Source organism: Adelges cooleyi, unplaced genomic scaffold, assembly GCF_023614345.1.
Source record: "Adelges cooleyi isolate 19-005CV unplaced genomic scaffold, UGA_ACOO_1.1 ACOO_flye_CR_arks_rails_tigmint_CR_PRNA_108, whole genome shotgun sequence".
NCBI classification, from domain to species: Eukaryota; Metazoa; Arthropoda; class Insecta; order Hemiptera; family Adelgidae; genus Adelges; species Adelges cooleyi.
Window position 1 is genome coordinate 13017486 of NW_026095761.1, and position 21383 is coordinate 13038868.

General features: G+C 29.4%; 5 protein-coding genes across 6 annotated transcripts; 4 read left to right on the forward strand and 1 right to left on the reverse strand.

Moving 5' to 3' along the window:
• Nucleotides 1–35: 35 nt before the first annotated feature.
• Nucleotides 36–4037, forward strand: LOC126844230 (NFX1-type zinc finger-containing protein 1-like). Its single transcript, XM_050582254.1, has 8 exons — nt 36–222; nt 327–2045; nt 2340–2423; nt 2495–2760; nt 2862–3005; nt 3062–3320; nt 3413–3608; nt 3749–4037. Exons 2-8 carry the CDS (start codon nt 341–343, stop codon nt 3849–3851), a joined length of 2757 nt encoding a protein of 918 aa, XP_050438211.1. The 5' UTR covers nt 36–222; nt 327–340; the 3' UTR covers nt 3852–4037.
• A 645-nt stretch (nt 4038–4682) lies between these two features.
• On the reverse strand, nt 4683–7088 carry LOC126844263 (mitochondrial chaperone BCS1). Its single transcript, XM_050582321.1, has 5 exons — nt 6594–7088; nt 6117–6256; nt 5615–6043; nt 5431–5548; nt 4683–5105 (listed from the first exon to the last, which is right to left on the reverse strand). The coding sequence occupies exons 1-5, from the start codon at nt 6914–6916 to the stop codon at nt 4838–4840; spliced, it is 1278 nt and encodes a 425-aa protein (XP_050438278.1). The 5' UTR covers nt 6917–7088; the 3' UTR covers nt 4683–4837.
• A 186-nt stretch (nt 7089–7274) lies between these two features.
• On the forward strand, nt 7275–14428 carry LOC126844239 (GTPase-activating protein). Of its 2 annotated transcripts, XM_050582267.1 has the most exons (18): nt 7275–7500; nt 7667–7778; nt 8876–9059; nt 9936–10148; nt 10213–10379; nt 10448–10619; nt 10699–10847; nt 10922–11123; nt 11202–11313; nt 11378–11484; nt 11545–11697; nt 11764–11837; nt 11940–11963; nt 12071–12177; nt 12238–12481; nt 12550–12701; nt 13772–13952; nt 14010–14428. In XM_050582267.1, exons 1-18 carry the CDS (start codon nt 7440–7442, stop codon nt 14092–14094), a joined length of 2499 nt encoding a protein of 832 aa, XP_050438224.1. In that variant the 5' UTR covers nt 7275–7439; the 3' UTR covers nt 14095–14428. The 2 variants fall into 2 exon arrangements, with proteins under 2 accessions (XP_050438224.1, XP_050438234.1); XM_050582277.1 differs by lacking the exon at nt 11940–11963.
• A 3776-nt stretch (nt 14429–18204) lies between these two features.
• Nucleotides 18205–19416, forward strand: LOC126841302 (putative leucine-rich repeat-containing protein DDB_G0290503; the record flags this gene model as incomplete). Its single annotated transcript, XM_050577687.1, has 1 exon — nt 18205–19416. A coding segment is annotated over exon 1 (1212 nt), but the record flags the coding sequence as incomplete, so codon positions are not given.
• On the forward strand, nt 19397–21101 carry LOC126846001 (uncharacterized). Its single transcript, XM_050585091.1, has 4 exons — nt 19397–19633; nt 20055–20203; nt 20806–20898; nt 20959–21101. The coding sequence occupies exons 1-4, from the start codon at nt 19426–19428 to the stop codon at nt 21088–21090; spliced, it is 582 nt and encodes a 193-aa protein (XP_050441048.1). The 5' UTR covers nt 19397–19425; the 3' UTR covers nt 21091–21101.
• Nucleotides 21102–21383: the final 282 nt, after the last annotated feature.

Consider the following 21383-nt stretch of genomic DNA (forward strand, 5'->3'; position numbering starts at 1 on the left):
ATTAAGTTATCATTATTCAATATTTTTTTATTTCTACCACATGAGATCGTCCATTTAACATTCGTAATTCGTATTATATACCTACAGTTAGTAAACATACAAATTTTTTAAAAACATCCATTCAGATTGTTGTTAAAAAGATGTTATTTGAAATTATGCTATGTTATATTTGAAATAGTACTATATATAATTAATTACGCTTAGTTTGAACAACTAATTTTTGTAAGTGTTCGTTTCAACCTAATAATAATTGTAACATTTTTATCCATATCTTTGTTTAGTTGTGACTTTGTTTGGCTTTTATTGCATAATATTTTTGTTTTTAGCAAAAAAAACCAAAATGGGCGATCTTCCTGAAGAGTTCTTTAAGTCGTTTCGGACACATGCTATCCATCCAACCATGAATGACATTGATTTTGTAAAATCACTTCCGTTTAACCTTGACAGAGGCCCATATATATCTGAAGAACACTATTTAGACACACAGTTTCAATTGTTGCGCGAAGACTTGATTTATCCATTAAGAAAAGCAATACATAACTACCGTAAGAATAAAAACATGGAAAGTTCACATTTAGTTATAAATAGTGTTTACTTCGATGGATCTAGAGAATTTATTGGAAACAAATTAGGCTTTGTTTTTAAATTCGATCCAAGCCATTATAATATGAATTTATTTGTTAATGGCTTTTTGTTATTATTCTCTAAAGATAATTTCAAGACATTTTTTACTGGTCTTGTATTAAAAGATGATAAAGAATACCTCAAACTTGGTATTTTACACGTTGAAATGTTATGTGAAGTAGAAATTAGACCGAACACTACATTATCGATGGGTCAGTTTGAACAATTTTATGTACCTTATAACTGGACGTTAAAAGGAATCCAGCAGATGGATGCAGAACGATTTCCGTTGAAGAAATATATTATATACGCATCAAAGGCACCTTCTGTTCCTGATTATTTAAACGATCCTACTTTTCAAATTTATGACATTGATGATTATAGATTTAATATACTTAATAATGAAGAATGGCCAACGGAAGTATATTTACAACAAGAAAGTAATCAATTTGGGGCTTTTAAGGCAGCTCTAACAGAAAAACTAGCTTTAATTAGAGGTGTGTCGGGTACAGGTAAAACCTTTATTGGTCAAAGAATTGTTAAGACTTTACTCGAAAACTTGTACGTCACTGGTCGTTTAAAAAATCCTATAGCAATTATTTGTAATAATAATCATACGCTGGATCATTTTTTAGAAGGAATATTGAAATTAACAGACAAACTCATTAGAATTGGAAGTCAATCTAAATGTGATAATTTGAAAAAATATAGCCTAAAAGAAATCGTTAAACTTCATAAACTTAATATCGATGAAGATTTAGAAATCGCTATTAAAATAAAAGAACAAGCAATTTTAGACTATTATAAAAAATGTGATCAACTGTACACCGGCATCTTGGATTGGAATGTTTTAAAATTAGTCGTACCTGAAGTATCGAATTCTATATTTGGAGATTCTTGGGATTTTCTTAACTGGTTGTTTCATCCGTTTTCAGTTGACACAATGTTAAAAAATAGTAAACTCCAAGAAGGACACAACGATCAACATTGTCTCAAATCTAGCGATATAAAAATATATTTGTCAGAACTAACCGATCAAGTAACCGAAGGTAGCGAATATCATTCTTTCAAAATACAACAGCATTTGTCAATATTAAAAAAATTTCTAGAGCATTTTGAATCCATGTTAGCGTATGATCACTCTCAGGTGAAAAATGATTCGATAACTGTCGACGATTTGCATTTAGTACCAGCCAACCAGAGATGGGATCTGTACTACAAATGGGTACACAGGATTGTGAAAAATTACAAAGAAATTATAAATCCAATCTGGTGTGAATATGTTGAACTGTACAAACAACTTGATGAGAATAGGCTTAAACAAACTTTAGATTTATTCAATGGAACTCATGTCATTGGATTAACTACGACCGGAGCAGTAAAAAATAAAGATCTATTAGAAAGATTAAAACCACCAATTGGTAAGTATGTATTGACATACAATTACACCATACTTCTATAATTTTAGGTGTAAAAACTAGATTATTCTTAATTACATTATTAATAAATATTCATTTTTTAAATTACACATTTCATATCATAATAATATAATATATACATTTATTATTTAATTTTCATATTTTAAATAGTGGGTGCACCCATTGCAAAAGCACGAGCTGCCACTGTTTTTAGTGATGTAATGAAATAATTGATATGTTAGATGAAGATGATAATTTACAAAAATGTATATAATATAATACCATACTTTTTTTTAGTTATTATAGAAGAAGGAGCTGAAACTCTTGAACCGTATGTAGTTTCTTCTTTAACTGAACATGTACAACATTTAATTTTAATTGGTAAATTATAATGACAATAATAATAAAATTAAAAAAACAAATATATTTATGGTTTGCTGTATTGATTTTAGGTGATCTGAAACCAGAACGTCCCAAAATATCGTCTTACAATCTGGCGAAAGTACACAATTTCAATCAAACCTTAATGGAAAGATTAATAAATAACGGATTACCGTTAAATAAGTTAACTAAACAATTCAGATTGCGGCCTGAAATAATGTCATTAATATTACCATGTATTACTTATAGTTTAGAATGCAGTGAAATAACTAAAAATTTACCAAATATAATTGGTATTACCAAAAATGTTTATTTCATCGAGCACAAAGTTGTCGAGGTAAGAATTTTTGATAGTATAAATGTAACAAACATAAAAATTAAGAAACAAATTTTTTTTTTATAATTTGACATCATGTTTAGTTGTATTTATCTGTTTAGGAATCAGATGTTGGTAATCATACAAACATGCATGAGGCTAAATTTTTAATCGGTGTTGCCCGATATCTTACCCTACAAAATTATAAATCTGAAGATATACTGATTTTGACCACTCATAAAAATCAAATACATCAAATCGTTAAGGTATATAATATTGTAATTTATAATAATAAGACATTTAAAATTTAATTTTATTACAGCAAAAGGAAGAATCTTTGCTTTTAAAATATGTAAATGTCTCGGCAGTAGACAGTTGTCCAGTAAACGAATGTGAAATTGTATTGTTGTCGACGGTATATAGTCAAGAAGATTGTTTTTGGAAAAATGAAAATAGAATCTGTACGGCGTTGTCTAAAGCCAAAAGCGGATTATACATCATAGGAAATATAGAAAATCTTATTAGCCAAAGCGATCTTTGGAATAAAATTTATACTTCACTACTCAACCAAAAATGTTATGGTAAAATAAATATGAATTTTAATGTCTTTATTTTGTGTCTGTATATTATTATTGAATAATTAATTTTGAAATTAAACCAATATTGTCTGTAGGAAGTGATTTGACTTTGGAATGTTCGGTTCATAAAGGAACATTTTCAAAAGTTTTTAAATCTGAAGACTTTGTGACAAGGAAGTGTCCACGTCCGTGTTTACAGCAGTTGAAATGCGGTCATTATTGTCAAAGTGTTTGTCACACTCGCGATCGAGATCATACTTATGTGTTCAAATGCAAACATATAAACTGCAGGTTTGTTCAAATTGACGTGTGTTTTTTTGTAATAATTTTTTCATCAGATTTACTTGATTGACTAACTAAATATGTATAATAATATGTAAAACAATATTATGCGTATTCTAATAATATATGATGTTTGATTTTTTTTTCAGATCTTCAAAATCTTTAATTAGATACCCTTTGAGGGATATATTTCTTTTGCTTTGGGAGTATACTAAAAATATTTTATACGAAGTCATCAATCAACCTATTTAAAATGTATGCATTTTTTTTCACTTGGCTTAGGTGTAAAATTTAATTAACGGATATAAATATTGTAGTCTGGTTAAAGCGATATAATTATTGTACATCGGTAATGTTAATCGGACACATGTAAAAAACTAGTCATTTTGTGCATTAGACTCGATTTTAAATAAATGTTCCTGCATTCAATTAGTTTTATATACGTCCAAATGTGTATTTTTTTTTTATAACTTATTTAATATTTCTTCCTATGTATATTTTGTTTTGCACAAGACAAATCTACACCAGGATAGTTTTTGTGCATAATATGTACTTACAATATGATTTGATCCGTTAAATAGAAAATAATCGGCCTTTTCTGAAAATTTTTCTTCCTAAGATATTATTAGCCAAATTTATTATTAAAAACATTATTGAAACAAGCTAGAAAAAGTACTATTTTTTAAATAATGGTAAAAGTACAAATATTGTTAAATTCTTTTGTTTTTTTTTTTTAAAAAAAAAAAGTTTGACTACAGAGAGACTTGAGAAAATGTTGTACGTATAGCCCTATTCTAATAAACACATTCTAAGTATATTTTCAGTCTCCTTTTTAGACCTTAAGCCATACAATGACAACTAAAAATGTGGAATAAAGTAAAAGTTCCTACCCTTTCTGGGGTAAAAGGCTTTTGATATTTATTTGGTTTGGTAATGTAAATTCATAATACATGTCAAAAGAATTTTCAATTTGGAACTATTCAAGGCTATTTTTAAAAAGTTATAGCGAGCTGTAATTAGATGAACAAAATACCTTCTCAGCTACGCATCGAAGATATCAAGTGCAAAGTAAATTCGCCAAGGTTGTTTTTCTATAAAATATATTTTCAATGCTAATTTAAATATTATTAGTGACTAACTTTCTTTTTTACATTTATTTGATACAGTATAAAAATCGATCGCAATGTTCAACAATAGAAAAATAACGTTTTAATAAAACTACAAATTGGGTTACTTAATTAAGTTGACTCCCATATACGTTGATATTCCTTTACTATGTGATCATGGGGTCTATCTTCAACTAACATAAAATAACCTTGAATTTGAGCGGCACTTGCAGGCTTTCCTGCTTTTACAACAGTCTCTGCAAATTCTTCTGCCATTAGATCGTTATTGTTATTTTCTAAGAAAAAACGTTTGTACATTCGTTCAATTTGTGATTTTGAACAATGACCAATATATTCTTTGACATCGACTCTTCCAGGGCGAATTAAAGCAGGATCCAGTCTATAAATTAAAAAAATAATGTTATTGCATCAGAACTATACGGGCTGGATAAGTTGATTAATAATCCATCATAGACTGAATTAGAATCAAGTTAAAAAGAGTTGAGTAAAAGTATGTAAGTATAAATCTATTTTAACTTATACAACAATTTCTATGAGTAAAAGCCATTTTGTTTCTAAAATAAACAAATTTAGACCTAAAAGCCTAACAAAATTACACTTACCTAACCTTCTTAACTGTACTTTTAAACTTTTAAATTTAACTGTACCAAGCTTATGATGTATTAAGTTAAAATAAATAAAACCATTTTAAAAGTTAAGTTTACCTCTCAATGAAATTGGTAGTCATAAATAATATTCTTGCTTCAGATGAAGCTGCCCCATCAAGAGCATTTAACAAGCCACTTAAAGTGACACGACTTAGACCGTCATAAGCGGCAGTTACTGTAAATATAAAAATGTTACTGATTAATGTATTGGATTTTTTACTTTAATATTTGGTATACTCACTTTGTTTAGACTCATGTCGTCCTCCAAAGGCTGCATCAACATCTTCTAATAATATAATCGTACTTTGAGGTGCAGCCGACATTAAATAGTTAAGTCGATCATCAGTAAGCCCACGTTCGCTCAAATTCAATAAACATACTCCATACTGTAGTTCACCAGCTAATGCTTTGATAAATGATGTTTTTCCACAACCCGGTGGACCATGCAATAAATAACCCCTCCTATAAGGTATACCACGTTCAATATACCAATATGGTTTATCAATAAATTTCTGTACGTCTTTTAAAATACGTTCTGCAACACCATCTTCCAATACTACTGACGACAAAGGCCTAGGTTTTTGTGGATGACCAAATGGGCGCCATTCTGAACCCAATGCGGTATAAACTATTGTGCGGCCTTCCAAAGATTTTAAAGCCATATGACGAGCTACCTGGCGAATTAACAAACTGGTCAATATATTTTACTGCATTATCCATTATTTTTTAGTCAATAGATTCACCTTCTTCGAGAATATTTGTAAACAGAGACTTATTTCTACCAAATGCAGTGAGTACGACATTTTCCCACGGAACACCTGCATGTAAATCCAGTGATTGCTGTTCTCTAGTACGCGTCACTTGAATAAATTTACCTTGGTATCTGCAATAGATTTGTTTTAACTTATTAGCAAATATAACACATGATTATACAGAATATTAAACATTTTTTTTTTAGTTTAATGGTCCATCACTGCCTCTTTTGAGGAGCGGGTTTCGTATTGTTTTTGTTACTAGAGTCGGGTGGTTAATCTGTCACAGGTGAGGGACATGGCGATGCCTTTCACTGGACAATTACTCGTCCAGCAAATGGAGCCACTTGTGGCTGACATGTCAAACCGACAGCAGTGTGCACTTGACACTGTCGTCTTAACCAATCACTCGTCCTCCTGGAGAATATAATATAACTGTATACATGCATACGAAAAATCAATTATTACTCAATTAAATGTACTCCGATGCTAGGCAAAAAATGGTAGGTCGTGTTCACACGGCCCGTGTCCATTTGCTCGAAAGTAGTCTCGACGCTTAAATGTTGAGTACGCCGAGCAGCCTTCTGGGTGATCCACAGCAAAACCCATTGGTAGCTCTTGTCGCGGCATGGCACTTCCAGCGTCATCATGAAATTCCGTCGAAACAATATAAGACCGGTGGTGGCACCTTTTCGGAGGACGGCGGCTCCCAGGCCGAGTCCGAACAATCCGAAACCTGCCCCGAAATAAGGGTTGTCTCCCAACGTAGACAATATATCCATCAGCGGCATTATTTTGAAAAAAAATACACCAGCAGACACTTTAATCAATACTGTCGACCGTTTGTACGTTCAGGACGGTCGTAACGCGCCCAACTTCAATTGCTGCGGACATAATAATATTATTTTGTACTATTCTTTCGGCGATTGTGCAACTTAAATTATTACGCGGACAATCTTGATCTGTGTTTTGACTTGAGAAAAAAAAGCTATCCTTTAACTTTGGCCCGCGGTCGCCGTTTAGGCGGACTGGCCGGAAACGGGTCGCGTTTGGGAACACCTGACCGACATACGTTTCCGCCCGACGGGAAACCCGCGCGCCCCGCCCCGCCCGCATTTGTCAAACCGTCTCCGTCGCACCCTTGCCCTATCTCCGTCTTTCACGCGCGCGCTCACCCGTCCCGTCTCCCGAGCATTTCGCATGAATGGGAACGCTTTTCGGAAGGAAGGACACACACAAACCATGAATCAATTACTTTTTTGAATGAAACGTCGTTGATGAATTGGCGACGGACGTGCACCGGGTTTGCGCGAAATGACGATGGCCGAGGGTAAGCCGAACTTTAGGGTCGTCGAGAGGCTCAAGATTAAAATCGGTAAGCGCTTATTCTGTCTGGACATTTGGGGCCATTTTTTGGCCTCTGTGGATTCTAACCCGTGCGGACGGGGGCGTCCAGGCCCCCTACATACGGGGGACCTGTTAACCCAATTCCTGCGAGTTGTGTACTGATGTACTGATTATTCATCTTGTTCCTACTTCAGGTGATGCCAAAAATTTAGGCAAAGGGCACTCATCGCTTAGGGACGGACATTGTACAATCACTCTCGATCAGGAAGAAATATTCCGTACAGCGACCATCGAGAAAGCAATAAGGTGAGTAAACTTTGACTTTTATTCAAGTGCGATATGTACACGGTGATATTATTAAGTATTTAATTAGAGGAATTTATCAAATTTGTATAATTCTACTTGTAGTAATAATTTTACTCGTAAGTGATCTTTAAAAAAAAATCATTTTTTAATCAAACATATAATCATAAAGAATTTAATTTAATAATATTATAATAATAACTGTTTATAAAGCAGTATTATAATACAATAATCGTATAGTATAATCATAATATTATAATAATCATACAGTATTAGGTATAATATAATAATATACTTATATGTACTTTTTAGACAATTTTTAGTAAAAAAATACGATTGAAATCAAATGTTTGTTTAAGTTATGAAAAGTATTTTTCAAAATTTCCTGAAAAATAAATGAAATGTAATATTTTAAATATAATCATTGTTTTATTAATAATTAGGACCATCTAAAATAGTACTAAATAATTATTATGTATGATATTTAAAGTCTATAAATTAAAATTGAATGATAACATTGTACGTTAACTATAAGTCGTATTTGTTAAACGATTTTTTAATAATAATTATATGATTTGCTACATTTTCTTCAGTACATTTTACTCTTAACATCATACCTTACATTTAAATATTATAATTTGATAATCAGATAATAGCCAACCTACGATTTCTAGGCAACTCGTATTATACCATTTTTTTAATAATCATACCATTGGCCCTTATGTGTAAAAATACAAATTCATTTTATAAATGTATAACTATTTGTGTAATTTTGCTAGTTATAAAATGTCTTAATAAAATTGTGTTTAATTAGAGAAACTAAAACTTTTTATGCTTATCAAAAATTAATAAATTTCTTTATTTATATCATAAATAATAACTTTTCTTATAAAAAAGAAATAATTGTATTTTTCCCTATAATTATACGTTACATTAATATACTTTCTTGTTTCAGTTTGAAAAGTTATTCCCATAGTATTGTTAATTGTAGAGCTAAGAATTCTCACGCTAATTAAAATTATGATTAGTAAAAGTTTTTCTCATATAGGATTATATTATTGTTATATAAACTAAATATAGTTATGTTACTTTGTTAACAGTCCGTTTTGGGGTGAAGAGTTTGAATTTGAAATACCTCGTCGTTTCCGTTACCTGGGTGTATGTGTTTATGAGCGGGATAGACCTTTAGGAAGAGTGACTGTTCGGCGTGACCAATTGACATCATTCAATGACAAGGATCACTGGTTTCCTTTACGACCGCTCAACGTTGAATCTGAAGTTCAGGTAAACAAACGCTCATTCATGGATTGTTAAAGTAACCAAATTTATTAACCTCTGAATTTAATTATTCATAGCATGCGAATAAACTTAATGTTGTATTTGGCCCTAAGTAGTTTTAAAAAATTGCATACACTCGTCACATATTTTCAATGTTTACATGTCTACTTTTCACATTGTTTAATTAACACTTCATTTTTAGTAAATACTTTTCAATATAAATAGGTAATTAAGTATTTACGGGTAATTGAGTAATTATTCGAAATTGAAACATCGTCTAAAATACAATAGAATTTATTGATTTATTTTATGTTACTATAAACTGCATATTATTTAACAATAACCGTACACTATTTATAATGGAAAATTGATAATCAAAATTCCAGTTTTGGCGTAATAATCTTCATAATACTGTTAATGTCATATAACAGTATATTTTTGGATGTATAGCAAAGCTATAGGATTCCTTATCTCATTTTTCATTCGGTAAATCTTCGTTTGCATTAGAATACACATTATTTTTATGACAAATAATTTATGTCAATTTTCACTTTTGTACAATATTAATAGTGTTCGGGTCAAATTTCAACAATGCTGCTAGCAAAGTTTTGTTACCCAATAGAAAAATAAACTAATTTATTCATATTATATAATATACACAAGATACTATAGATATGCCCTGACTCGTTTAATGTTAAATTTTTGTTCTATTAACAAATAAAACATTCTGTTTACTCTATCACATTATATTAAATAATATCTATTTATATATCTATTTTTACTAACATTACACCTATTGGTCACTTATTAAATTATGTATGAAACTTTTACTAAAATAAAAATGTATACATATAAATATTGTCTGACTTTGTTTTTGTTTAGGGAAAAATTCATATTGAAATTGAATTTAGTGAAAGCCGGGGCAGTCTTAGAGTACGTTTAAACGAAGCGTGTGAATTAGCTATTACGAATGGAAATTGTGATCCATTCGCTGATGTAACAGTTAGATACACAAATGATAAAACAGAAAACCAAAGGACCAAAGTCAAGAAAAAGACTAACTCTCCTGTTTTTGATGAGGCTTTTGCGTTTACTGTAAGTTACCTATCATTTATTTCTAAAATATAAATGGAAGAATATTAAAATAATTTTAATTTAGCTTCCTGGAATGAGTGGAATGCACAAACAACACAATATGTCAAAACAAACCCCTACTGCTGATTGGGCTGAACTTATTGTCACGCTCTACCATGAAGTATCTAGCAGCAATACTGTATTTTTGGGTCAGGTAATCATACCGTTGCAAGGAAGAACTGTTAGTGCGTGGTAAGTTATTGTATAAAAAACAAACCAAAAAAAAAGCATTTGACATAATAAAAGCATTATAATTTTAGGTACTTTTTGCAACCACGTAATCGAAAAACCAGTCTCAGAGAAGACCCGGGTTTTAATTATCCTACTGTTGGTTCTTTGCGTTTGAAAATTCATTATACGGCCGATTATGTACTTCCATCTCACAATTACGAATGTCTAAAACTCATGATATTGAACAGTCATTCTGTACAAGTATGGTTTTCTATTAACTGCATGTCAACATTAATAATTTTTAATTTGATATGTATATTTTTTTTTTCTCTAATATTAGCCAACCACTGCTAGTTTAGTTTATCTACTGGGTGAAATCATCCCGAATAAATTAGATGCAGCTCAACCTCTTGTACGTGTTTTACTCCATCATGGGCAAATAGTTCAGACAATCAGATCCCTTGCTATTTGGGAAATATCAAAAGTTACGTAAGTATCTAGATAAATGTTGACTTAAAAAATTGGAATAATTACATTTTAAACGTTAACAACTATTGTTTTAGTGATGCCAATACTATTTTCCGTGGTAATTCGTTGGTATCAAAAATGATGGACGAATCCATGCACATAGCTGGGATGAGGTATTTGCATGAAACTCTCAGACCTCCGTTGGAGAGATTATTGTCCGAAAGAAGGCCATGTGAAATTGATCCTGCACGAGTTAAAGACACAGCAGTTATTAGTCATAATTTGGCCAACTTGAAGGTATTTAAATTTAATAAATGAAACCTTACTGCCAATTTTTTTTATTCATTACTTATGCAATTTTTATTACGACACTAGATTTATGTGGAAGATGTTTTCAAAGCTATTACTACGTCGGCTCTTAAATGTCCTACGGTAATGTGCCAACTCTTCCATACGCTGAAAGAAGTGGCCAATAAATTTTTCCCAGGTATTTAATTTGTTTAAATATTTTGTTTTGTGTTTAATTTTGTTTTGGTATTTTTTTTTTTCAGAGAATAAAGAAATTAAATATTCTGTTGTATCTGGTTTTATATTTTTAAGATTTTTCGCACCTGCTATTTTAGGCCCCAGACTCTTTGATCTCACTAAAGAACAAATAGTAAGTTTTTCTTGTCAAGATTTACTTTACGGATGTTAACCATGTACCTCTCGATTTCAGGATAGTCAAACGAATAGGACCCTTACGTTAGTATCCAAAACAATACAAAGTTTAGGTAACCTTGTTTGTTCACGATCAAATTTTAAAGAAGAATACATGTCATCAATGTACCAATCTGTATACACTGAACAGCATGTTACAGCAGTCAGACAGGTTAGATTCAATTAAAAATAATAACTATAAAATTAGTATAAAATATTATATTTCTGTTTGTTTTAGTTTTTAGAAATAATTTCTGCCTCGGCTGGTCCCGCACAGTATACTCAGGATACTCCTGTTACACTTAAAGAAGGGTAATTATTATTTAACCAACTTTTTTTGTTTATTTTTGCACTTCAATAGTAACACTCAAATGGTATGGTGTACCTCTTTTAAATTCATATTCTGTATTTTAGCTTTCTAAGGAAAATTACACAGTGGTGAGTTTTATTGTGGAATAAATTTAAATTGAGTGTTGTAAAATAATATATGTTAGGTACTTAATAAATGTATATATTTATTAATTATTTAATTTGTTCTGTTATAGGATGTTAACCAAAAGAGCTCAAGGCCGTAAAAGATTTGGTAGGAAAAATTTTAAACAGCGATATTTTAAATTAACTACTCGAGATTTATCATATGCCAAACAGAAAGGTAGTATAAAAATAAAAAACTTGTCGTTATGGTTGGTTTCAACTGACTTTGTGATCATAGGTAAAGAACCTCTGTGCACAATTACGCTGTCAGATATTTTAGCTGTAGAACGCCTGCAACAAGAGTCATTTAACAAAAACAATATGTTTCAAATAATACAACCTGAGAGAGTGTTATACGTGCAAGCCAATAATTGTGTTGAAGAAAAAGAGTGGGTGGATTTGCTAACGAAAATGTGTTTTTCAAATAGCAAACGTCTCACCCTTTATCACCCAGCTGCATTTATAAATGGCACTTGGCTTTGGTATGTACACTTTGCATTTCATTGTTCCATTTATTTTAATAAAAATATTATGCTGCTTTTAAATATAGTTGTAAATCCAACAATGAAAGGACCAAAGGGTGTCAAGAAGTTTCAATGTCTGCTGATTATATCCAAACGAGTAGTGTCGATGTTGATAGAGAGCTATCTAGATTGCACGCACTTTGTGTAACGCACATTGATCGTTTTGATAATGTTTTAAGTAAGTTTGTTTCATATAGGTATTTTTAAATATATTTAAACACAAACAAAATTGGTAAAATTTACATTCTTCATCATTATCTATCATTTGCTCATTCTTTCTAATCGAGACCTTCTAATAACTTGAATCTTTCAAATCTAATCGTTTCTATTATAACGAGATTCTGAAGTAACAACTATATTTTTTTATTTATTTACAACTCATTGGCCAGGTTTTTGCTTCATAAAGTATTATTATTGGACATGTAAAGCTAATGAATAGCATCTTTTTTTATTTTTTTGACAGTAAAGTCACTTCCTTCAACATTGAAAGCTTATAGAAATTCTTGTTGCCTGTTTGTATTTCCAGCTGTAACTTACTCAAAATCTCATTGCTCTACGTCACCACTTTTCTATGATATTGAAATTGTTCCATTCTATTGAGATTAATCGAAAATACATTTAATAATGTACCTATAGATACGACTCTCTTTTTCCTACAATTATCTAAGCTGTTTTACCTTTGATGCCGAACTGAGAAGGTACCACTACAGATTCTCATAGAAGCGTTTATCTGAAATATATTTTATCAGTGATTTTACCACTACTAGGTTTGAAGTTACATCAACAATTGTAACTTTCACCTGGGTCACTTTTGATAACATTTTCTAAAAATAAACATTTAATCTATTGTCGATACTCCTGTTCTGAACCTTTCCTGGTAGTCACCAATAGTTTGCCGAGCCTTTTCTTTTATTCTAGACAGAACGATTTTTGAGATTGTCTTATAAGCCACATTTAATAAAGAAATACCTCAAGTTGTTGTGTTTTTCTGAAGTCCAAACGTTACAAATCAAATGCCAAAATTTTCCCCTTTTTTCTACAAGCTCAACAAACAAAAATTCTTCTCCTGGGTTTTTTTTTGTTTGTTTGTTTTTTAACCTCAGTATTTGTGTTTTAATTACCTTAAGGGTCATTTCTGCATATTCCGCATCATATAAATTTTCCCGAATAAATATGAAGGTCTCATCTCATTCATCACAGTTAAAAAAAAATAAACCTAACAATAGGTTAATTTTTGTTTTCTTTTAGAAGCCTGTGAATGCAAATCTGTATATCCTGGAGATAATAGATTATGTCATCCATTGTTAATCGAAGACCCAAAAACTACATTTAAGACTTTATCTACTCTACGAGAAATTATTTATAAACTAGAACAAGAGCACAGAACAGTTATAAGAACAATTAATAGAGAAACAAAATTAGGCAGCAAGTAAGTAAATCTTAGGGTGAAATCGGAAATTAGATAAAAATATTTTTTGTTCTCTAGGCAAGCCCCAATTGGAGATGACAATTACCTCCTTCTTGCTGGCCGCAACGACCTAAGTGCACATCATCATCAAAAAGTTTGGTAGCACAGGCTTAATAGATCCCGCTCCATATGAGTGGGTTACAATAACAAATTACATTTTATATATATATTATATACATATATAAACCTAGGTTGTACTAAAAAAAAATCTACATAACTTTTATACAAATTTAATTCGGAACATAATAATTATTAATATTTTATTGTTTAGTCTAATCCTTAAAAACTTATAAAATGACAATTTTAAAATTTTACAAAAAAAAATTAACCAGTAGGTATAGTGTTGTTAATGACATAGTTTTAAACATGCTTCTCTTTAACATAAAAACCTTGTGCCAACAGTAATTAACACCCTTGTGTTCATATAATAGTATTCATATTAATTAAGTATATGTATATAAATTGTCTTTATAATAATTATTATTTTATATATATTTTTTTTATTATTTATTTGTTTTTTCTCTTCTTTTTTTTTTTTTTTTGGCAGCTTATATTTTTTTACGAGAATTCTATTTATCAAAAATCCTTGAAACTTACCAAATTATTTGTTTAAGTGTTTTATATAGTTTAAAAATAGATTAATTAAAAGAACCTTAAAAATTATAATATCTGTTATAAAATATTGTACATACGAGTGAATCGACTCCACATTCCCTTTGTTTTCTTTCTTCTTTGTATAAAAAAAAATTAAAATTATATTATGAATGTACAGTATTTATTATTAGCGAACAAGTTTCCACCATCTTTTTATCTATAGAGTCGATTGTATGTTTTTCTAACACCAACAATGTTGTGATTGTTTATTTTTAATAACTGAAACACCAAAATATTGAATTAATGTTTAAGATTAAAGTGTCGTTAATGTTCTTTAAACAAAAACATAAAATTACTAATATAATATAACGTTAGATGTGTTAATGTTTGATCTATTCTTCTTTGTTTTAATGTCTTCCTTTTTTTCCGTTAAAAAAATGTAACAGTTTTTAGTTACCTAACAAGAATTCAAATTTTTTCATATAATTATGTAGAAATAACTGTATGAAAATTATTTTGATTTATATGATATACTTTCGGTATTATATAAACTAAAACTTGAAACTTACCTGTAACAGTTTGTTATTTCTTTGGCTGTTTAAAAAGTTGATTTGAATTTTTAATTAAATATTATCATTTTAATAGTACAAAATACGGTTATACAGATTATATGCCCGAACAATGAACACCATTCATATTGTATGTTATCTGATAATATGTTGAATTAAATAATATAGTTATCACATTCATGCGGTTTTACGCTATGGTGTGTTCTTGCTTATAGTTTCCATGTAAAAAAATAATAAAAATAGTATTTATTACATGACTTGTATTATTTTTTTTATTTACCTCCGAACAAACATAGTTACGAATAACTCCAACCTTTGTAACTATTATAATCGGGTATATACTTATTAATTATTATATATATATCATACTTTAGACACTGCACGTTTTGTAAAAAATATCATAATTAGGTACGATTAAAAAAAAGAAATCTTATTGAAATTTCTCCGGTTGGCAAACCCACTACATATGCATTATAAAGTATTAATAGGTATTTTTTTGTTACTATTAAAATTAGTAATTACACAATGGATATTTTATTTGCCTTAGTTAACATATAATAATATAATATTATAATTTATAAATAGGTATTATTACGAATTTTTTTTCCGACTACGTAAATCCGACATATTTTATTACTTTCTGCTGCTAATTGTAAAAATCTACTTAAAAAAGTCAAAGATTAAAAATTTAAAACAATAAACTGAATATTTTTACAACTGCATAATAACCTCTTAAGGAGCACATTATAATAATAAATATGTGTTGGCCATTAACAAAAATGTCACCTGTTAAGAAGCATATAATAATTATTATTTGTTAATTATTCCCAAAAAAAAAAATATCAGACACTCGATAATGCTTGTATTTTACTTTATTACCATATTTTATATTAATAGTTATTAAGTCGAAGAATTATAGGTTCGTTTTTATTGTAAAATGGTATTGTAGACATAGATGCAAAATATACTCCTGCGGATCTGTAAGCATAATAATAATTATCAACAAACTTCAAAGAAATGTGTTCGCCAAACACAATCGTATAGTTGGCCGGCTTATTCGAGCACGTTGTACTTATAGCGTTGTTGTTATTATTAATGTCAATGGCCAGCACATTTATTTTATTTTTAATAAGTTCTTCTATTTCGCTGCAAGGTATCGCCTTTATTCTCATGTTGTTTATCGATTCGGCATAGAACAAAACGGCGCTTATGTGTGAACATAAGAAATCTTTTGAATTTTGATCCCTGCCTTTAGTAAAACCATTGTTATAAAATATACACACTGCCTAACGGCTAGCGGCACGACTCGCCCCGTCGTTACCGCCCCACCACTATAATTAGATAAGATAACTGAAAATGAATATAACAATTATTACTGTATTATACGCACAGATATTATATATAAATTGTATATTAAATAGTTCTAATAAACAAATAAATAAATAATATATTACAGATTTATATCTGTGATTACACTACCACGACCTTTAAACGTGGTACTTACCATGGTTAAATATTCAACGATTGTCATGTATCCTCTATGGTATAATTTTCTTCTTCTTAACCGTTATTTAATATAATAATCAAACGGTTTTACAATTCGGTCGTTTGATCAGCACAAATTATTTATTTCTTATATACTTATAATTTATTAATTTAAGTAAATTAAGACGACAATATTTTTTCCAAGATTATATTTATTTCAACAAGACGTAACTGACTGTATGCAATGAGGTATGGATATGTATAAGTATCATAATCATAATAGTATTGTAGTACCTACTGAGTAGTAAATTTTAACTACGGTTCTCTGGACATTAGGTTTTATGATATGTATCAAAACAGAACGAATTGGCATTTTGTTAGTATGTGTGTTTGTTCATATGTGCAATTAGAGGGCTTGGGGCAGTAACCATTTTTATTAAAAACTATTATTTATTCGTGGAAAATGTTTATAGAAAAATTATCTACATTTTAGTTTAGTGCAACAAAACCGTGTACATGGTTCACTACTTACAAAAATATTACTAAATTTCCCCCTATTATAGTAAATAGGATAAGGCATTTTCTTTTGAGCGCCTTGAAGAATTTATAAAAGTGAATTTATCTGACTGTTGCTCCAAGCCCTTCAATTACCATGTTCGTCGATAGCGCCTATACAGATTAGAATTTTCACTGAAATGTTACCAGTGTGTTTGTACAATTGTCTAGGAAAACTGATTAAATTCGAAGGTGATGGGGTAATTTTCATTTTAACGGGAAAGTTTTTTCAGATTATACTGGACTATTAAACATTAATTGATAAAAATAGTGACAAGGACGCTACACCGCCCATTTCTAAGGAGTAAAGAACGGTCATTTTTATAAGATGATATGCAAATTTTTCCCAATCAAAACTGTTTTGCGCGAGATAAGTATGTATGGTTAGTATTAACAGAAGACTAATCAAAATTTTCACAATATATAGAGAAGAACTTTATCTACGCCGTACCTAACGTTTTTATTTTGTTGATATCTATGGTAAATGGCAATTATATTATAATTGCCATAGATATCATATATTTATCAACATATTATATTATAATTATAAACTAATGAAAAAAGGGGAAAAAATGAATTTTTATGAATAAATAATTTTGATTGTGTTTAAGTTATCAAAAATTTAAAAACACTAAGGCATAGAGAAAGTTATTCTCCTTCCATTGTAAACATTTTATACAGTTACTATAAATATCGCCCTTACATACTTGTCCTCAGCAAAACTATTTTTTCGCAGACAAATTAAGGGTGTCTAGTGTCCTCTTAAATGTGATCAATTCGGTATTGAGGAAGTCAATGATTTGTGTTTTAATAAAATATTATAAATTCCTATTTAATTAGAATGTTTATTTTATTTACCACAAAAATTTGAAAAATTAGATACAACTTTTTTCGTGGGGAAAATGTATAATATATATATATATATATATATATTAAATTAAATATCATTTATGCAACCATCCCCTGTCTTAAGAGATGTTTTATTTAATATGTTATAGCTTCTGAACTCAATGGATTCATTAGAAGAAAATGATCGTCTAGCTATTGTAAATGAAAATAACTTTGTACATATGGAAAATAACATCTTAAATCACACTTTAGATAAAAATGTGTCCACTCTGCGCATTAAAGGTGTAACCATTTGTGATCAAATTCTTAAAGATGTTGATAAACTCAAAGAAAATGTATTAATTCAAAATTTAAAAATCGCTGATCAAGAAAAGGAAAACATTATTATTAAATCAGAAAACGAAGAAAACAATTTGATTATTCAGTTATTACAACACCATTTTTTACAAGACCCGAGTAAATTTAATTGGTTAAGTGACCAAGTGTCCACCTTACAAGAAAAAAGCTACATCGAAAAGGAACTATTTGACGGAAAGTTACTAATTGTAGAGGAAATAAATCAAATTGAAGGCATCAATGCTGTAAGTGCCGAAGGCTTTAATGGTATAAGTGCCGAAAACTCTAATTTATCTGATCTTATTCATATTTTATTAAGAACGATATTTGAAAAGAAAGAATATTTACACAATGAGAGTAGACAACAATTACAATATAAAGAAGATCAAAATCAGCAGCTAACTAAAGAACTCGAAGATCTTAAAGAGTGGCAAAATCATATTGAAAATGAGAATGAAAAACTGTTAAATGAAATTGAAGAATATAAACAGAATAAAATAGCTTTTATGAATAATAAAAATGAGTTGTACGAGCTAAAAGAATGCCTTCATAAAACGCAAGCTACGATTGACCAATATCATAAAGAAGCCAAGACTCTAAAACGGTTGCTTAATGAACGACAAAATGAGTTGAACGAAAAGGACATCAGATATAATGATGCAACAGAGTTAATAAATTTGCTTCGGTCTAATCTGGCAGAACAGACCAAAAACAATGAAGAAATGTGTTTGTCATATCACGAAGAAAGAGAGAAACGGAACAGCGCCTACAATGAAATCGAAAGTGCCTCAAAAGAATTAACCATTAGAGTTCATGAAAAAAATGACATGGTCACAATGTTACAAGAGGAAAATTGTAACTTACAACATGAAATGTTATTGTCAAGAACACATATAGAAAATTTCAATATTAAAATTGAATTACTCGAAAACAACGTACGTGAAAAAACTCAAACTATCCAAAAACTACAAGAATCTAAGTCGAGCTTGAAGCAAAATGAAAATAGTTCGTATTTTATGCAAGAATTAAACCACTTGGTATACCAGATGGATACTATGTTAAATGAATTGTCCATATTTGGAAAAGAAATGTTAAAGTGTGAAAAATTGTTGTTCGGCATACAAGAGGCAATTGAACGGAGTTTTAAAACCAAAGATAATTGGGTTGCAAATCAAAACAAAAACGGTTTCCATCCATACGCTAAAAAAAGAGCATCACACTACGATAAAGGAGTAAACAGTTCAAGTTTAAATAGTAAGTATAATATTAATTTACAACAAAATAAATTTAGTCAAGTTAAACGCAATTTTAAAATTACTAGGAAATTCGCAATTCCCCCAAAAATATATATTTAATAAAGTAAATCTAAACATTTAGTATGAACGATGACCCCATTCGTCCAGCGTACACCTGCTATGGCCACTTTTGGCTGATAGAATAGGACAGAATATTTTATTTTATAGTTCTATCATTCCTACATCAACACATTTCAGTTTCACAATATTTTTTTATTTAAAACAAATCTGTAAAACCCCTTTTTATTTTCAAATGGGATAAGGCGAACGTTGTCTGTCGTGACAAACATATCTATTTTATTTTATCGATAATATTCAGTCTGCCTTATTAGGAAGTACAAAAAAAAACATATATATATGTTTTATTATATATTTTCTAGATAGTTACAAAGACGAAGATATAAAAAACCTGAAGAAAAGTTTGATGTCAAAAAATCGTCAAATTCTTGCAGCCGAAACTATTGCACGATGCCATATAAAAACAGCAAACGATACTATTATTGACTTAACTAATACTATAACTGAAAAAGTATGTACAATATTAGCCTAATTTCAGTATATTATGTTAAAACAACAATATATATGACAAAAATGATTAATATTAATTAGATGTATTCTGACAAATCGACTGATTTTGAATTAGTAAAAATAAAAAGTAATTCAAAAACATAAAGTTAAGTTATGGTAAAAGTTAAAAATAAGTATTGTTTCTGTAATGTGAACGTTAGTTTAATTATGTTACTTCTTAATGCTTTACATATTTATATAGGTAACCTGGACCGAATTTCCTAAAGCTTTCTTAGGCTTTATTGTTTTTATTGATTTTCGCACTTCATCTTTCTTAATTTTATTTACTATCATTCCATTCGTTTCTTCTTATAATATGTATTTTAAAATCTCTTCATTTAACTTATAAATATATTCTTTCATATCTTCTTCAATCTTGTCTTACAACATAATATGCAGTATGCTGGTTTTCGACTTTAACACACCTCACATTTGTATTAAAGTAATGTTTTTATTTTTGTTAATGATACATTTTTTAAAAAATATTTACTGTTATACTATACTTACTATATTTATGGACTACATCATTGTCTCTAATTTATTAATTTTAACCATCTAAAATAGGAACTGCAGTTGGATTATGTTAAAGACAACATGAAAAATCTCGAAATCCAGGCAATAAAATATGCAAACAATGCTGACAGAAACCGAATTCAAGTAAGTAACTTATTTTTAATGTTGTAGACAGTTATTGTTAAATATACCTTGTACTCCCAGATCGAATTTTTAACTGACTTGGTTAAAAAAAAAAGAATTCAAAATGAATTGTTGAAGAGGATTTGTACCGAACGAGGAGACAAAATAAAAAAACTGGAAAAGAGCATAATAAATATGCGAAAATTCCATTAGCTTTAATTGAAAAAAACGAACAGCGACGTTTCTTTGTTTAATTAATTATTAATACATTAAATTTTTAATTAAATTGAATGAAATTTATTTATAATCATTTTATATATTTCATATTTTATGTATAGGTATAAACTATTTAATTGTTCATTTGTTAAATTTTAAATTTATAATCAAAATGGAGTTTTTTAAGTATTTCTTTAATTTTATACTTAGTAATTTAGTATTAAGATATAACTTCACGCATGTGCAAGCAATTTAATTTTGTTACAATCAAGTAATTCATTTCTAATTTA

What these genes read in the sequence shown, in the direction of transcription:
- LOC126844230 (XM_050582254.1), top strand. Translation starts at nt 341, where the DNA reads ATGGGCGATCTTCCTGAAGAGTTCTTTAAGTCGTTTCGGACACATGCT. An exon ending in ACAACATTTAATTTTAATTG is followed by an intron (nt 2,424 to 2,494) that starts GTAAATTATAAT and finishes TATTGATTTTAG; the next exon opens with GTGATCTGAAACCAGAACGT. An exon ending in AAATACATCAAATCGTTAAG is followed by an intron (nt 3,006 to 3,061) that starts GTATATAATATT and finishes ATTTTATTACAG; the next exon opens with CAAAAGGAAGAATCTTTGCT.
- LOC126844263 (XM_050582321.1), bottom strand. Translation starts at nt 6,916, where the DNA reads ATGCCGCTGATGGATATATTGTCTACGTTGGGAGACAACCCTTATTTC. An exon ending in ACGACATGAGTCTAAACAAA is followed by an intron (nt 5,549 to 5,614) that starts GTGAGTATACCA and finishes TTATATTTACAG; the next exon opens with TAACTGCCGCTTATGACGGT. An exon ending in ACTACCAATTTCATTGAGAG is followed by an intron (nt 5,106 to 5,430) that starts GTAAACTTAACT and finishes TTTAATTTATAG; the next exon opens with ACTGGATCCTGCTTTAATTC.
- LOC126844239 (XM_050582267.1), top strand. Translation starts at nt 7,440, where the DNA reads ATGACGATGGCCGAGGGTAAGCCGAACTTTAGGGTCGTCGAGAGGCTC. An exon ending in GGCCAATAAATTTTTCCCAG is followed by an intron (nt 11,314 to 11,377) that starts GTATTTAATTTG and finishes TTTTTTTTTCAG; the next exon opens with AGAATAAAGAAATTAAATAT. An exon ending in ATAAATGGCACTTGGCTTTG is followed by an intron (nt 12,482 to 12,549) that starts GTATGTACACTT and finishes TTTTAAATATAG; the next exon opens with TTGTAAATCCAACAATGAAA.
- LOC126846001 (XM_050585091.1), top strand. Translation starts at nt 19,426, where the DNA reads ATGGATACTATGTTAAATGAATTGTCCATATTTGGAAAAGAAATGTTA. An exon ending in AAACAGTTCAAGTTTAAATA is followed by an intron (nt 19,634 to 20,054) that starts GTAAGTATAATA and finishes TATATTTTCTAG; the next exon opens with ATAGTTACAAAGACGAAGAT. An exon ending in CTAATACTATAACTGAAAAA is followed by an intron (nt 20,204 to 20,805) that starts GTATGTACAATA and finishes CATCTAAAATAG; the next exon opens with GAACTGCAGTTGGATTATGT.